This window comes from Triturus cristatus, chromosome 3_2 (assembly GCF_964204655.1).
Source record: "Triturus cristatus chromosome 3_2, aTriCri1.1, whole genome shotgun sequence".
Taxonomy (NCBI): Eukaryota; Metazoa; Chordata; class Amphibia; order Caudata; family Salamandridae; genus Triturus; species Triturus cristatus.
Genome location: NC_140584.1, coordinates 947,204,466 through 947,221,908, shown reverse-complemented (window position 1 = coordinate 947,221,908; position 17,443 = coordinate 947,204,466). Strand labels below are relative to the sequence as shown.

The following is a 17,443-nucleotide window of genomic DNA, read 5'->3' as shown; positions in this document are numbered from 1 at the left end:
GAATGTTTACTTAGATCTAACAGCCAATCAGAATCGCACCGTAAGCTGGCTCAGATATATATATTGATTTAAAGGCTATTTTTTCAGAATCTACTGAACAGATTTACACCAAACCTACAAAAGGCACTTCCTTGACCTGTAGACTACCTCTCTGCCAAATTTCAAGGAACTCTGTTCAGCCGTTCGGGCTGTAGCTGTGTCTAAAGGTCCTATGGAAAAATGCATGGGAAAAACGCGTTTTGGGACCCCCCTTTTATCTCAGCCCCCGCTTGACGAATCCCCCCCGAGACTTTCAGGGTAGGAGCGGAGCGCAGCGCCCCACCTATTTTGAAAATTTCGCGAGGATTCGTCGACCGGCGCCAAAGTTATTCAAAATAGAATGTTGCGGTTTTCTTATGGTAAGAGGGTCCTAACTATAACTACCTACTGGCGACCGCCAGTAGGTAATATATCCTCTGACAGCTCGCAGCCTCCTTTCCTCCTGCAAGCACGAGCCACACGGATCCAGTTCAATTTGAATATTTTATTTCTTTCACGGGCAAACAAAGACGCGTTTCGAGCACACAAGCTCTTGGATAGATATATATATATATCTTTCTGATCTCTTGCAGGAAGTCCCATAATATTTGCTTGAATCCTATATCATATTATTTGCTGCTGGTTTATTCACGGTATTATTCATGCATTCAACTGTTGCATTTACAAAGTGTGTATATATATATATATATATATATATATATATATATATATATATATATATAAAAAAAATCTATCTATCTCTCTCTGTGTATTTGAATGTTCTGCATTTGGCATCTTGGAAAGCTTTTCTGTTAGAGAGCATTGTGTAAAATAAAACCCTGAGCCTTATTCTAAAAAGAGAATTTGCATTTTGTAAAATAAAACCCTTTTCTAAAGGTTAGGTCAGTGAATGGAACGAGCAGTGCTGCAGGCCCACTAGTAGCGCTTAATTTACAGGCCCTGGGTATATGATATACCACTTTACAAGAGACTTGCAGGTAAATCAGATATGCCAAACGGGTGTAAACCAATCATAGCATGTTTAGTGCAGGGAGCACATGCTCATTAGCACTCATTAGCTGTGGTAACGTGTCCAGAGTCATAAAGCCAACAAAAAGGTCTGAAAAATAGGCAGAGGAAGGCAAAATGTTTGGGGATAACCTTCCAAATAGGACCAAGTCCAACACTGTGTCTGACTTTAGATCCTGTGTGATTTCCGATTAGGCGTAAAGTTGTCTCCCACTGCTGAGCCACCGTGCGAATTCACCTACGTATATTAGGGTGGCAAAAGAGGGCAAAACAGTGCATCCTCTACATAGTAAAAAGAACCCAGGAAATAGAAATGCAAAGAATCATATTTGACAAGATAGATTTATCTGTTCTTTTTAGAAACGATTCGTGGATAGATCATCACATATGATTCTATGAATTTCCTGTATTTTCAGAGCCACAATCGGACACTAGATAATAATACTCTGCCACAGTATTCTTTGTGTTTTGATAGGCTAGTGAGCATCTCAGCAGTCACTTATTCATTGTTTTCAGTTTCTAAAATGGCAGCTTCATACCAACAGCACAGAAAGTTGGTTACATAGAGAGATCTTTAGTGTATATCCTTTCACAGTTAATGTCAGATGCTGAACTTTCACAGCAGAGTATTAATTATCTTCTATTTGCCTCTAGATGCCCATTAAAACCTACAAATTTCGATGCCCAGCACGGAGATGTGTCAAAGTGGTAATATCTGGCCTCTTCGTCTTCTCTCTTACCCCATTATCTTTTGCCTACTTCAACTTTTTTTCCACCTAAGCTGTGTGTGGGCAGCAGTTACTGAGGAGCTGAAGGGTGCATTGTTGTTGTTGGATCCAGAATAAAAGTATAGTGCGTTCAAACATTAGCAGAGCTGAAGCTTCGGCAGAATACGTACAAAGATTTAGTTGCAGCGGGTAGATACAGGTGAAGAGAGGCAGAAACTTAAAATAAAACGTTTGCTGCAAAGTGAGCCCAAGCCTCGTTTTAAGTGTGGATGCAAAACACGAAAAATGCAAAATTATGCTGTGTAAGGAGCAAGGACTGGGCTGAAGATGCCACACGTGAAACGGAGTCACTTGGCACCTGTACCGTGTAAATTATCGCACCCACCAGGGCCCATGCTATCTGAATGAGGTTATATTTTTTGTTACCAACAGCTTTCTGTTGTAATGTACTAGTTGCAGAGATCAATCTGCGACCTGAACGTTATAGGTTCCGATCTTGTTGAAATACCTTAGTGGGTTAAAGACCCTGCTGAACTCCAGCGGAGGCAACTTAGTCTTCTGACGTTCTTGTGGCATTCAGACAAGCATGGTTGTTGCAAAATAGTAACGCCCGTTAAGGATGGTATCTCCATTCCGCTAACCGTCACAGCGAGCAATTTATAGAAAGCCTTAATCTAAAGCGCGGTTACTGTAGCGTTTTTGTACATTAAGTGAGACTGGTGTTCTCAGGTGCATGCCTCATTTTTTTCGGGCCTATGCCTGCACATCTCATTAAGGCTAAGTTTATAATCGCTTATTGGAATTTATAGGACCGGATATCCAAATATTTTCGAAGGAAACTTGTGATCACTGCCTCCGACTTCAGAGATTATATTTATCTTAAATACAAGAGCGCCGCAAATTATTTTAATTATAATTAATAAAAAATGAGCTCAGGATATAGGGGTGCGATAGCGTTGCCACTGCCCACATCGCCTAGACACAATTTAAGTTTTTAACATCTAGACTGGTTCAAAATAAGAACATAAACACGATAGCCAAGGTAGGAAGAAATCGAGTTTCATTTAAAGATTTTGTTTTTCATTTTTAAGCTATAGAAAAAGTGTACTTACTACACTGTGCCCTACGCCTCCTGGCTACATCACATGCTCGGTTGCTCTTCTTGAAACTACATATTGAACATAAAATCAGTAAATGAAACTGAAAGGAGTTTAGCTACTTCCTGGTTCCAGCTTTGCGAGAGTGTCTGAAGTCCTTTCCTATTGGCCCAGAGCAAAGAGGACTTGTTCCAGTACGCCCACAGCCGCTTCCCATGCAATCCTGGCAACATCTATTTAAATGAAAAGCACCCTGAAAACAAAGAACAAACAAGACCCGCGGCCGCGAGACGCGCTCTGTGGTGGGGGAAGGAGAGGGGCGTTAAAGCGGCACAAGACCTGGGAGAAGTATATGGGCACAGAGTTGTGTGCACACGCGCGATTAAAAAAATATTTTAAAAAACGGACGAGAGTAGCGAGCGCGACGTCAAGTCAAAGCAGGCTGGCGAGTGGTGTGCGATGTGCGCGCACCATGACGAAAGAGGAAAGCCAGAAGGCGCCTCTGATAGTCATTGTGCGCGTAACCGCATGCTCTATACCAGCCAAAAAGCTGTGGTAGGACTTTTGAAAGCCCACTCACTAAATGTCTCGCCAGAGCAGCGCATGTGCTGACTCAGGCGAGACCTAAAAATGTTAAAAGATCTTTCTTTGGAAACTGAAAGAAGTAATGGAATTAATGGTGCCTAGACTCATAAGAACTGAACTTGGCTCATCACAATATGTTTTCTTTGGAGGAATCTCCACAAAAGGAAATGACAAGTCAGAATGTATTGTTTCTTACCTGTCGGTGTAGTTTTGCAGTTTGAACAATTTTCAGGATCCACATGATGTGCATTTTTCCGACATTTAGTGGCTGCATCCGGAATTTTTGTATTTCGGCATGCTTTTTTTTTTTTTCTCTAGGTGGACGTTTACCTACCTCCATTTGGTGTCCCCTTGTGACGTCGCCGTGCTTCCTCCGGAAGCTCCCACCTTTGGTCGCCATCTTCAGATTCTTTTTTTTTTTTTTTTTTCTTTCCCTCCTTATTTCATCTTCATTGATGGAGGAGGGTGGGTTCAGTAGTGAATCCAGAAAATTCTTCAAGCTGCAAAACTACATCGACTGGTTTAGAAACTACGTTTTGCAGCGTTTCTGGATTCACATGCTGTGCATAGACTTTGTAGTGGTTTGTTACAACAGTGGCTGCTGGGTTGAAGAGGAGTGTTGGTTTGAGAATAGATGTTCTAACACCATTTGCCCTACTTGGGCTTCCTTGTTCATCGGATTGTCCACATAGCAGTGTTTGTGAACGTGTGCACCGAAGACCATGTTGCTGCGTACAAATGTCTTGCAGTGGTGTGTTTGCTAGGAAGGAGATAGTTGCCCCGATATTCCTTGTCAAATGTGCCCCTGAGGCCCTTTGTAATGTCTTTCCTCCTGCTTCTTTGTGGCACAATTGCATTGTCTGTGCTATCTATCTAGCAAATGTGTTCTTGGTTACTGGTATCCTTTGGAAACTGTTTGCAAAGGATACAAAAGAGTTGTTTTGTTTTCCTGCATTCCTTTGTTCTTTCTATATAATACATCACTTCCCTTCGAGCGTCTAGGGGGTGCAACGTCCTTTCTGCACGTTTCTCATTTTTGGAAGAAACTTTGTTTTCTGTATGGTTTGATTCGTGTGCAACTGTGAAAGCACCTTTGGCATGAAATGTGGATCAGTTCTCATAACAATTATGTTGCTATGTATTTGGAAATAGGGTGTCTGTAACTCACTGTGCTTTGTGAGGTTATCGCTACCAAAAAGGCAATTTTTAGCGAGAGCAATTGTAGCGTAGCCTTGTACAGTGGTTCAAACGGTGCCTTCATTAGTTGAGAGAGTACCATATTTAAATTCCAAGTGGTTGCAGGTACCCTTTTTTGGGGGGAGATATGGGAGGGGGGTAGATTGAGAGATTTTTCACTCCCTCTAGGAACCCTAAAACCACTGGTGAAGTGAAGACGCTTCACCCCGTTTGATCCTTTGTGTCCTTTTTGAGTAGCCCTTCCTTAAGACACCATAGTGAGTATTCTTTCCATTTTGCCGTATAACACAGCCTAGTGGTAGGCTTTCTTGCCTCTCTTAGGATTTCCATAGTGTTTTCGGATAACTTTAGGTGTCCAAACTCCAAGTTCTCAGGAGCCATTCTGCAAGGCTTAAGGACTCCGGTTCTGTGTGTAGAACCCTTCCTTGCTGTGCCTTTAACACATTTTGTCTTTTTGGCAATGTGTGAAATGTCCCCTGCGATAGTTCCATTATTTCCAAGAACAAGGTTTTCCTTTCCCATTGTGGGGCATTTCCTATCATTTACATGCTGCTGGTTTTGCACCCGCTGATCACCTTGAGAAGTAGTGGTATTGTGGAGGGAGCGCATGAAAATATCCCTGACCAGTCTGTCCATAGTGCATTTTCTATGGACTGTTGGTAGCGTTGCCTGGAGGCAAAGTGTTCACATTTTGCTTTCTGGGATTTTGCAGAGATTAATCTCTGGGGTTTCCCATTTCTGAAAAATGTTACAAAAGTTCGGACTGATTCAGTTCCTATTCGTGAACCCATGAAGCTTGCCTGCTTAGTCGGTCTGCTTCTCTATTGTCTTTAGGTACATTACTCCAATGTTAATTTCCCGTGGAATTGCCTCATTCCACAATTGTTGAGCCAATGTGGAGAGTGGTATTGATTGTGTTCAACCCGGTTTGTAGAACATTGTGGTTCTGTTGTCAGTCTGTATTAGTATTGTTCTCTCCCAGAGAACTTTCAGAAAGGCTTTCAAGACTAGGAACACCATCTTTAACTCCAGGATGTTGGTATGCTGCATTACATCTTGTTCCTTCCACGCTCCTTACTTTAACGTTGTTAATTTGTGCTCCAAATCCCATCTGGGAGGCATCCGTTACAGTGGTTGGAGTTTGTGTGAAAGGTCTTCCTTGGGTTAGGTTTACTCTGTTCCGCCATGCTCTCTCTTCCGGGATCCTCTGCGTAACAAACCACTAGATCTTCCCAAATCCTTGTTGCTTGAGACCATTGTACCTGAAGTCACTCCTGGAATGTGAAGTCGTAAGTTTGGTATCAAGTGGATGCAGGAAGCTATCCTTCCCAGCAGCTTCCCCGCTGTCCTGACTGTCGGAGCCTGCCCCTTCTGGTATTGCTGTATTTCCTTCAGCAATGGTGCTGTTCTCTTCCCTCTGGGAAAACCTTTCCCTTGGATTGAATCTATTTTTGTCCCCCAAGAACTCTTTCTCCTGTTCTGGTTCCGAGACTGGCTTCTCCCAGTGGATGGAGAATCCCTGCTGGTACAGTGTATTACCTGTTACATATGTTGTTTGCATGTTTTGTATGAGTTTTCCCTTACTAACCAGTCATCTAGGTAACGGAACACATGTATTCCTGGTCTTCTGAGGTATGCGGCCACTGCAGCTAGGCACTTTGTGAATACTCTTGGTGCCGATTTTATAACGAAGGCCAGCACCTAGAATTGGTAGTGTTCTGATGACCACAAACAATAAGAATTGTGTGTTTTGCATTCATGGGAATGTGCAAATAGGGGTCCTTTATGTCTATTGTAGACATAGACCCATTTTTGTAGTGGTAGCACTACCTCTTGAAGGGTGGTCATCTTGAACTTGCGTTTTTATAAATTTGTGCAGAAAACTCAGATCCAAGATAGGATGTTGTGTCCCATCCATCTTTGTTGCATAGTTTCCTTTGTTTATTTCCTTGTTTGGCACCAACTCTCCTGCTTCCTTTGTCAAAATGTATTCTACTTCCTTAAGTAGATGTGTTGTCTCTTCCTTGGAATGTACGTTCCTTCTTGGACCTCGGTTTGGAGGTGCTTTGATTAGTTCTATGCAGTATCCGTATTTTATTAGGCTTCGAAACCATTTGTCCAAATGATTTGTTTCCATCTGTGAAGGAAGTGTTTTAGTCTGCCTCCTACTGGTGTCGGATGCAGAAGAAGCTGTTGGTTTAACTCTGAATTTAGCTTCTTTGCCTTCCTTGGTGGCAGACTCTGTGGTCTTTTTGGGGTGTGCATTGTGCCCAACGTCAAGTTACTTGTTTCTAGGGAGTAGCCCTCTGCCCCTTTGTGATTTGTCTCCTCCAGAAGGACGTCCCCGAAAGGACTGCCATCCATGCTGGTAGTGCCAACTTTGTTGCTGTACCTGCTGCTGTGATTATTTTCCCCTTTCATAAGTTTGCTGGTAGGTTTGATGCGAGGTAGTGGGGTGTAGATTCCCCCTTCCCGTGGGTCTTTTTGAGGGAGTGGTTCCTCTACGCATGCATACTCTGATCTGCCCTCATTGATCTTGCTGGCTCGTTGTCCTTTAATTGTGTTAGGGTGTTGTGTACTACGCTTCCAATGAGCTGTTCCCCATTGAATGGTGCATTCCAAATGTGGTTTTCCACTTTTGACTTCTATCTTGAGATGCGCAGCCATGCATACCTCCTTTCCATGATACCAATCGTAATTTGCCTGCTTGATGTATCTACAGCATCCAGGGCTGATTTTAAGCACGTATTGGCTATGTTCTTCCCCTCATCTACCAAATGTGTTGCACTTTTTGGGTATTGTTATGGTAGATGCTTCAACAGGTCTCCTATCGCCTCCCAGTGCAGATATACATGGCAGTTGAGCAGAGCATTTGAATTTGCAATGCGCCATTGGTTCGCCGCCACTTCTCTCGCCATTGCTGCCCATATGGTCCATTATTTTGCTTTCTTTATCGGGGGAGGTCCAGTTGTACTTGGCACAGGTGTCCTCTTCCTGGTTGTGGATGTTATGGTGTAATCTGCAGTCACTGTCTCCTTAATGTAACTTGGGTCCTTGGTGGAGTGTTTGTATTTCTTCTCCTCTAGGTTTAACTGCCTTGCCTGTGGCAGGTTCCTTGAAAGCTTCTTTCCACTAATCTAGCACACTTGGTAACATAGGGAAGAATTGGTTTCTTGACTGTCTAGGCGGTAGAGTTTCTAATAAGAAGAGAGACTGACGTTTTTCCTCCTCAAGTTGGACTCCATATGTGTCTGTAGCCTTCTTAATGACTTTGCTGTACATCTCAATATTGTCTGGTGGAGAAAGCGTTGACCGATAGGCATCGGCAGCCTCTTCTGGGGTAATCTGTGTCGAGGTCTTGCCATTGTACCTCATGGAACTCTGAGCTTTCTGACCCGATAGTATGTTTGTTCTTCCTCGAAAAAGAACTCTTCTTCCTGTTCTTCCTGAGGTTCAGGGGTTAAGGGAGGTTCTAGCGCTTTGATATTTTTCTCAAGTGTCTGTAAGCTTTTAGGAGGTATTTTAAACTGTTTTATGCTTTTGGCGAAAATCTTCTCTCTTTGTAAAATATTTGCCATTTTGGCTTCAAGCCTCTTCCTTTTCTTTTCAAATCGTCGAGAACTTCAGCCTTTCTTTTGGAGGTCGAAGGCTCCTTTGTAGACTGTGCCAACGGAGGGCAATGCCTCTCAGATTTTGCCCTCTCTTGCTTCGAAATCCGACGTCATGGATCTTCGAGGATCCTTCCCGCTGCGGAGTCCTTTCCGAAGGAACCTACAGTATGTTAATCTGTGGTCGTCGAATGCTTGGACTTCAAGGCTCCCTTCAAGGCCTTTGAGTCTGGTTTTTAAGACTCTTCTAGTTTCTTCAAAGACGAAGGCTCTTTTACCTCTATAGAAGACTTTTTTCGACCTCTACCACTTGGACATCGGTCTCAGTTCTCTTTCGAGACCTTCTGCAACATTGTCCTTTTTCTCACTTGCAAGGTCCATATCTCGTAGTGATGGTGCTGCACTCTGGCCCTGCATGTTGTAGTTGGCTCTTCTCTGCCTCTCCCTCACCCTAAAAGGGTCCTCGGGGTGAACGCCCAACATGCGTTGCAGTCTGGATGTTGGTCTGTCTGGCAGAACTGGTGATGGCAGTTCTGGCAGAACTGGTGATGGCAGTTCTGGCAGAACTTGAACAGTGTTTTTTCCATCACCATGCACAGGGTAAGCAAGCGCATTGTTCTCCAGTCGTTGATGAGGTCGTCCCTTCCTCTCTCAATGCTCTCCGGTACCTTGACCTGATGTCCTGTCAATTCTTCTTGAAATTTTTTTGGTTTTTCACCGATTCTTCCCTTCAAAGCTTGGAGCTCCTTCTGTTTCGATCCAGACCCAATGGCGGAAAAAAATAATCTGAAGATGGCAAACAAAGGTGAAAGCTTTCGAAGGAAGCACGGCGGTGTTACAAGGGGACACCAAATGGTGGTACGTCAACGCCCACCAAGAGGGGAATAAAAAGTGAATAAGGACAAAATACAACAATTCTGGACCCAACCACAAGATAGCGGAATAATGCACAGCATGTGAATCCAGACAAGATTCATACTGCAAAACAAACTATTTACAGGGCCAGTCATCTGATATTATGTCCTGCCAGTTCTCCAGAAACAATAGCACTTGAACTGCCACTGGAGTAACAACTTTAGAATTGAAAGCGTACTCTGAGAGGTTTAAAGAAAATGGCATACATAAGGATGAGGCCGGTGCTTGTTAAACCAGTTTTCCTCGGTCATATTCTTTACCTGTAAAGAGATGAAAAAGTGGACGCATTAATTGCTTCTCCGTTTATGTGCTCAACTGATGGCCACAGCCTCCAAACTTCCTGCACGTTGTTAATTCTTTTAGATGGGTGATGAAAGATTTAGCACTCAAGAAGTAGCCCAACTTTGTTTAAATCATTCCAACAAAAAGCCTTTGGCCATCAAATAGCTTATTCGAAAGGTTGGGCCATAACTGTACAAACATATAGAAACATCGCAGTGCACATCCAAGTATGCCATCTCAACACCAAACTAGACCTCAGAGCAAGAAACTGCATTCAACAGTTTGAAAAGCTGGTTTAGCAGCATCCAGGTCAATCTGTTACAGCTACTTAAGGGTTTTCACCATCTGTTCAGCTACGTTATGAAGTACAAAGAAAGTAAGTTCCCAAAAAGTGTTGATTTAACATGCTGGTAATAGTAAATATTTGGCTTTTGTTTACTGAAGAGCAAGGCTTACGGAACAAAGATTGTGTGACCTAGTACATTACATTTTTTGGGATTCCCCGTAGGGAGGAGCGGAAGGAAAGTTATTCTAACCCAGCTGTCATGTGTCTGGGCACATAACGTTTAATAGAGTTAGGGCGAGAAAGGCTTGATTTCCAAGTGTGTAGACTGTATTGCCTAGGTACAATTGGTAAGGTTCTTTTGATAAAATAGCCGCCTTTTCCTCTTTTCCCGTGGTCCAGAAACAGGAGTCCTCCCGGCAGCATTCTCAAAACAAGTAAAATACGCAGTTAAGTTATCTATCCCAAGAGAATCATCATTCGGGCTGGGTTCAGGCTCATTAAACTCTGTATAGAGCATTTTACTCAAAATCAGTTCTTTACAAAATGGGAAGGAACACTTCAAGATGCATGCAAGGGAACGTGAACATGTAGGCATCTTTATCCATTTTATGTGGGACTGCTTAAAACTGCAGAGCTACTAGGTGAGACTAGTAGATGGCATGACGTGAATGACAGCCCTCCCATTAGTCAAACCTGCTAAATGGTTTGTGCAAAATATATGGAGGGAAAAGACAAAGACCTAAATACTAAAAACTGTGGATGGCTTTGACTCTTATAGTGGCGAAACGAAATACAGCCCGACGCTTGGAGCTAAAACAGTGCCATAAGTGGTTGATTGGGAAAACGACATGGCCTGGTGCATGTTGGCGGAAGAGGGGATATACGAGGGACAGGCCTGACCCAAAAAATAAGACAAAATATGGAAAGCATGGTGGTCCCACAGAGGAATCTAATGGACAGCTGGAACATAGACATATTGTTAAGGTAACTTTGTTTAAAACCAATAAAAAGAAAGAAAAGAAAAAAAATAAGCTGTGGGATGGGAATTCTTTTTTTCATACAAAACACAGCTGTTGAAAAGGCTCTTTTTGAAAGGCAGTAGCACTCAGAGGAGAGACGCCGATGTGAGCCACAGGCTCAAGGACTGGTACTTCGTCTGATGGAAAAGAAGCGGTTTCCTAGATCCTTTTTGATTCTGATCTTGATGTGAGGACAACATTTTATGTTTCTTATGCCTCCTCTCAGGTGAAGAAATCCAAGATCGGGTACTGGGCTGTTTAAGAGACCTTCAACCTGCCAAATACAGGTTAACCTCGGCCTCTCTCAAATAGCCTTAGGGTTTTTCAGTGCACAAAGATTTGAAACCAGATACCGTAGACATAGTACACTGATTAAGACATGATGAACCAGGCTTAAAGTCCTACGACTTATGACCCCATCTTTTTGAAAAATCATTTGAGTAATAAAGAAAAATACAGAGAACAATCACTGGCCCTGGATATTTATTAATTTATTTTATTTAAGAAGTTTTATATAGCGCTGGCCAGACCCGAGGGTATCGGAGCGCTTTACATCAGATACAATGCAGATAAACACATAAAACAATAATAGGGAAGGTCAGCGGCGGAGAGTTCTGATTCGAAGTCTTGCAGACATAGAGCCTGCTTCCGGGCTCCGACTGCTCCTATCGTTTCCCTAGGGAGTGGTCGAGGAACAAGGTTTTGAGTTGACTTGAATTTTACAAAGGAGGGGATAGTTCTGATGTGAGGGGAAATGGAGTTCCAGATTTTGGGCGCGCTACCGGCGAAGGATTCAGCCGCAGTTTTTTGTTTGAGTTTTCAATGGGATGAGTAGAAGAGAGTTCAAGCTTCTGAGGTTCCTGGCCTGACCGTCTTTTTTGAGTTTAGCTGCCAAATATTCTGGTTTGCCTGTGTGCACAAGGCTTTGTGTGTGAGACCGGCTGTTCTGAAATTAGCCCTCATTTCAACTGGGAGCCACTTAAGTTCTGAGTGCAGGAGAAATGTGGGTGGTCGAATTTCTTGACTCTCGTGACCATTCTGGCTGCCGCATTGAGCGTTGTTTTGAGGGGAGCAAGATGTGATTTTGCAATTCCTGAGAGGACTGCATTCCCGTAGTCCAATCTTGACAACACCAATGCTTGGGTGGCCTGTTTGAGGTCATTGGGCGGGATGAAAGGTTTTATTTGGTTCAGTAGTTTTTGGGTGGCTTTCCAGGGGTGGCAGAATACATGTGGATGTCGTCGAGGATGTTGACGATCGCAGTTTCCGTGCTGCAGCCTTTTCTGAAGCCAGACTGATGGAAGTTGAGGAGGTTGATGTCGTCCAAGTGTTGGGTTAGTTGTTGAAGTATGCATTTTTCTAGGGTTTTGGACAGAAGAGGAAGGGCGGGGCCTAGGTAAGGTGGTGAGGAGGGGCAGGGGTCTGGGGGTTTCGTGAGGGGACGGTCTCTTCTGAAACCGGTGATCACTTGGATCTTGGATTTAGAGGAGTCAGTAGGGGGGCGGGGGGGGTCGAAAGATGAGGCTAGATCGCCTCTTCTTTGCAGGACAATGCGGTGGGAGGGGAGTCGTATGAGGAGGCTAGATCGCCCGCTTCTTCGAAGGACATTGCGGCTTTGGGTCCTGATGTCAGGATCAGTGTCTGTTTTTAGGAGTCTCTGAAGCCTGGGCGAGGGGGCTTTGGTTCCTATGGATTTCTGTGACGGGATCTCAGCGACCAATCTGGAGGGTCTCTAACTTCATGTTGCGGGGGTCACTACGGGTTCGGAAGGGCGCTTAGGGTGGTTGGAGCTGGACGGAGTGGGCGCCCTGGGAGGGGATTGTTGGGGCTTTCGGGTCTTGTCGAGATTGGTGAGGATTTAGTTCAAGCCCCGGAATATCATTTCTAACTGGCTTTCTAGTGAAGTGAGACGCCGTGCCATGTTATTGTGGTCGGGTGTGAGGGAATCTTGGGTAGGGTCGCCCTGTGAGGTGAAGGTAGTGACTAAGTAAGGATATGTTAAGGTACAAAGAAAAAAGGTACAATGTTTGCTACATGCATTACTTTTGGCAAGGTCATACAATGGAATGGATAATGCCAGACAGCTCAATTTGTACGCAGCACCTTTATTAAAAAAATAAATAAATAAATAAATGCAGATTCTGCATAGCGCTCTGTGAAAAGGTTCAAAATAAGGACTATGAGGAAACTAATCTCCATTAGAAAACTAATTATGCTAAAGATAATTGATAATCGAATGGAAAGCCACCTTAAGTCATATTTTCACCTATTGTGTGCTTACCACTGACAAGTAGATGTAAACGAAAAACTTTCAAATGAAATCTTACAAGTACTGAAATTTGGACAGTTGGAATTCCACTTCAGGCCTCGTCATGAAACCTTTGTCTTAGTGGATAATACATAACCAGTAAGGACAGGAAGAAAAAGAAAAAAAAATCTAGGTGTGCTTTCTATTGTGGCTTTTTACACGTGGTGCCAGGCAGCTGAATGGTAAAAAAGGATCTTTCCTAGTTCAAAATGTGGAAGAGAATTTCCCATTTCTTTCATTTCACATGAATTCCTCACAACTAAGACATAAATCTTGTTACATCTCAACACCACCACCAGAATACAGATTAGTTTGTTTTTAAAAAACGGGTAGACAAATCAATTGTTTTTCATCAACTTTGTTGAGATCAAATCTCGGTTATCTGCATTGACTAGGAATGACCAGGCAAGGGGAGCTTATGGCCGTGTGTAGCATGAAGCTCCAACAACGCCAGATAACCCTTGATATATTCATGGATGAATTTCAATGGAAAAAAGCATAGGACAAGTTTGTGCTAGTCTTACATGAGGGATACTTACCACATGTAACTAAACTTAACTTTAGATAATCATTTATAAACTCATACAATTAAATTCTTGCAAGAGTAAATCTGCTGAAGTTCTTAGCAATACGAGACCAGAATGATGAATGTTGTGCTACAGAATTTCATTAACATAACACACAACCTCTGGAGGTGATATATAATTCATCATGACTTTTAGCACATTTATGTTAAACAGCCACGGCACAGTTTCAACTTACCTGGACAAACTGCTTCAGTTGAGAACTATTGATATGATGTCCTTCGAGATTCATCATGTTGTCCGAAAATTCCATAACCATCTAAAATAAATAATTTGTAGAATTCAGATGCAGTCCACTCTTCACAAAACATAGAAAGATAAAAAATATACATACTTGTCGAGTCAAGCCTAAAAACATACCAACTGGTCAGAAACCGCTTCAGAATGGCTTCAGTACTGATGAGTGTACTAACTCCAGAAGCAAACATTTAAAAAAAAAAAATCAGTATGGCCTTGCAGAAGGTCGGGGTTCCATAAGAAACAGGGACTGGGTGGGAGGGGAGAGAAGAAAGCAGACAAAGCCAGCTACAAAGATTCACTCTGTAGATTGGCTCAAACTCTGCAACAGCTGAACATCCTGTGACTCTGGGCAAGTCACTTGGAAAAAAGAAAATAAAAACAAGCGAAGAGGGCGAGTGTATGGAAAAGCCTAGAAGCAGCAGCCGAATGAGGGCATCCTAGCGCACAAAACCCACTAAGAACCATGGTTGTCTGAGGTGGGGAGCCCAGCTGCTCTGACCTGCCTCAGCCATCATTTACTGTATTCATTCATCCAGCTAGAAGGTGGAGAAGGAGCGGCCAAGGGTCCATGAGCAGCATAGAGTTTCTTCATGGACTAAAAGGAAAAATGTGAGGGCCTCCTGCATATCATTTTATTCTAAGATTTTCTATACCATACATCCCAGGATTAACGAGTGTGCGAGTCCTCCTCGCCATTGACACGGATGTCCTACTGTGAGGCGCTTGTACATCTGAGAAGAGGTCCTAAGATGTTTGATGCGTTGCATTGGGAGCTTAAGCTGTGTCTAAGAAAAATGAGACCTGCTGGTAAGCTTCTCCTCAGCAAGTGAGCAACTGATGGGTGTTAAAGGAAGAACCTCAATCCCTTGCCTCGGTATAAGTTGTGTTGGTGTAAACTTCCCGTACCTGCATAAAATGAATGTGTGATGTAACTGGTGCTTGTGAAAAGCGCTCCAATGCGTTCAGCTGGAGTTTGCGCTATAGAAAAGCTGCAACAATTAAAGAAAAAAAGAAAATAAATCAGAGGCTTCCATGAAGCACAATAAAGCCAACTTGCCTCCCACCTGCCTCTCTGTTTACTTCGCTCACCCACGGCAATAGAAGGGGCAATACGGGGGTACAAGCGGACACAGACAATGGGAGGGTGGGAGTGAGCAGACGACCGAGCCATCTACAAAAGATGCACTCTGTACAGTGGCTCAATTATAAGGAAAAAATAGCTTCCAAAAGCAGGAGCAATTTAAGGACACAAGTACTTGGGCCAGGAAACAGTCATAGGCAAGAAGAGGGCAATGCTGATTCCACAGCTGACCATCAGGAGGCAAGCAATCTAGATTGGCTCAAAAGCCCACCAATGGAAAGTAATGGACAGCCTCCAAGCCCACCAACAGCAAACAAAATATGTTGAAGAGACGGGGCTGTCTAGAAAGGACCTACAAATTAGCTGCCACAACCCAATGCAAGTATTTTGGCCATGCTACAAAATATGAACAGGATGTGAAACCTGGATGGGTTAACAAATTAGAAGCAAATAAATGAGTGTGACAATGAAGGCAAACAATGGTAAGCAACGGGTGAGTTCTAAACACACTAAGTTAACAAAATGGCTCACAAGCATCCATGTATGCGCGTGTCAGAGGTAATATCTAAAAAGCAAGATAAGGAGAGTGATAGCAAGCCAATGATAGGCAATGGGCAGGCTCTAAGACCAGTAGTCGTTCACAGCAGACCTTTCGCAATCAGACAGCTTGAGCAGTCTGGTGGGCTCAACATAAAAATGTCAGGGGGGCTACAAACGGACAAAAATTCAACAATGTCTTGACAGTTGGAAAGGTTTATTTTTATTTGCCTATACATTTAGAACCATTTAGCCAATTTGCAGGAAATCTAGCAGATACATACCTAATGGGTTAACCTTATTCGTGGCATTTTAAAAATTGTTCTGATTAATCAAGGAATGAGCACCTTAAGGAGGGGTAAAAAAAATTTCATTTGCGGTTAACTAATTTGACGATTCGATATGGAATGTGGCAGTTTTTAGCATGATAAGGTTTGTGCAGTAAGGGCAAAGTTCAAATGGGGCAGAACGTCTGCAGGTGCAAGTAGCTATTCAGGTATTTAATGAATTTGCATTAAATTTAGCAGGCTGTTAGCAAGTTAAGCTTGGTGCTGGAATCTCTAGTTTCATGTAGTACTGAAAAGGGGAGGTAATAGAAAAAGGGTAGCCACAAAATATTTGATTAGCTAAACTTTGGACCAGTTACATGTATCTGCACAACACTTGTAAGTCGTTTACTGTGTTCAGCTTACTCTTGATATTTTGAGTTTCTTGTAAATCTGTCAAAATGGAGGGGGCAATTAAAAGTTAGGTGAGGAGTTCACAGAATTTGATGCAGGCAGTGATTCATTTAGGCAGGAGACTATAGGAATATTATGATCCATAAGAATTATAGATGCCAAGCAATATCTAAGTGTGCCACACAGAATACACTGCAATAGATAACAGTAATGTATGAGTAGGAGTGTCTGATGAATTTCTACCTTCTTGGTTCATGCACTAGGTGCCTACTGATACAAGTTAAATTGATGATAACTAGGTAATTAAGAAGAGGATATAGATACACCGGATGTATTGTCCTGATCAACTGGTGTGCCTGCAATATTCCAAAAATATGCTAATGGACTTGCAATACAGTGTTATTATCATGTTTCACACACACACACACACTTTTAAAGGTAGTTAAGAAGTTAAAGTAGGATTTCCAATCTTTCCTCCAATGGGAATATTTGTTTTCTGCTACAGAGAAAAAAGCTGGAGAGAATTCAGATTTGGCTAGAAACTAGAACTTTACTCAGGGACATGTCCTCTTTGTGCTTTGGCGTAAATATTTTCAGGATTATGAGAAATTGCAATTACAACAAGCATTGGCATAGCCAATAGGTCTCGCGTTGTGACCTTATAAGTGTTTAGCCATGCAACACTTGATGTTGTTGCACCAAGGATATTGTACTGGGTAACTAAACACTTATAAGGTCCCAAAGGCGAGACCTTTTGGCTATGCCAATGCTTGTTACACTGTTAACACTGTATGGGCATTGGTTGCAGCTCATCTTAATAAAAAGCAACAGACAGGTGACCTGTGAAGCTTTTCAAAGGGACTTCAGCTGCGCAGCAACACATTTTGCTGCCTACTTTGTAATTTTCGAACCGTTGGAGCTACAAACTTAAACAAATTGAGTTAAATCTGCAGATTATGCAGCAGATGGATTATTTGAAAAACTCGGGAAGTCTAAAATTATGCGAAAAACGTGGCGGCAGCACAATTGCATGATTCTAGTTGCCCTGCTCATAAGGGACCAACCCTTAAACCTGTGTGATAGAGACAGGCCCAAAATAGGGCAACATTAGTCTGTCATTGTTTAACACCGTTGACAGCTGTCGTGGTTTCGCTGCCAAGGTCTCATTTATTGTGAATATTTGTAAATTGAATATACCTTTACTGAAGCTCTTGATAAAGAAATGTACAGACGGATAGACAATTAGGAC

At 42.7% G+C, this 17,443-nt stretch overlaps 1 protein-coding gene across 8 annotated transcripts in view; it reads right to left on the bottom strand.

The window, feature by feature from the left end:
• GGNBP2 (gametogenetin binding protein 2) overlaps positions 1 to 17,443 on the bottom strand; it is a 407,447-nt gene that overhangs the window by 355,940 nt on the left and 34,064 nt on the right. For all 8 annotated transcript variants that reach the window (XM_085649454.1, XM_085649456.1, XM_085649455.1 and 5 more), the window contains exon 2: positions 13,835 to 13,915. In XM_085649454.1, the coding sequence (XP_085505580.1) occupies positions 13,835 to 13,915 (81 nt within the window). The remainder of the gene's footprint in view (positions 1 to 13,834; positions 13,916 to 17,443) is intronic.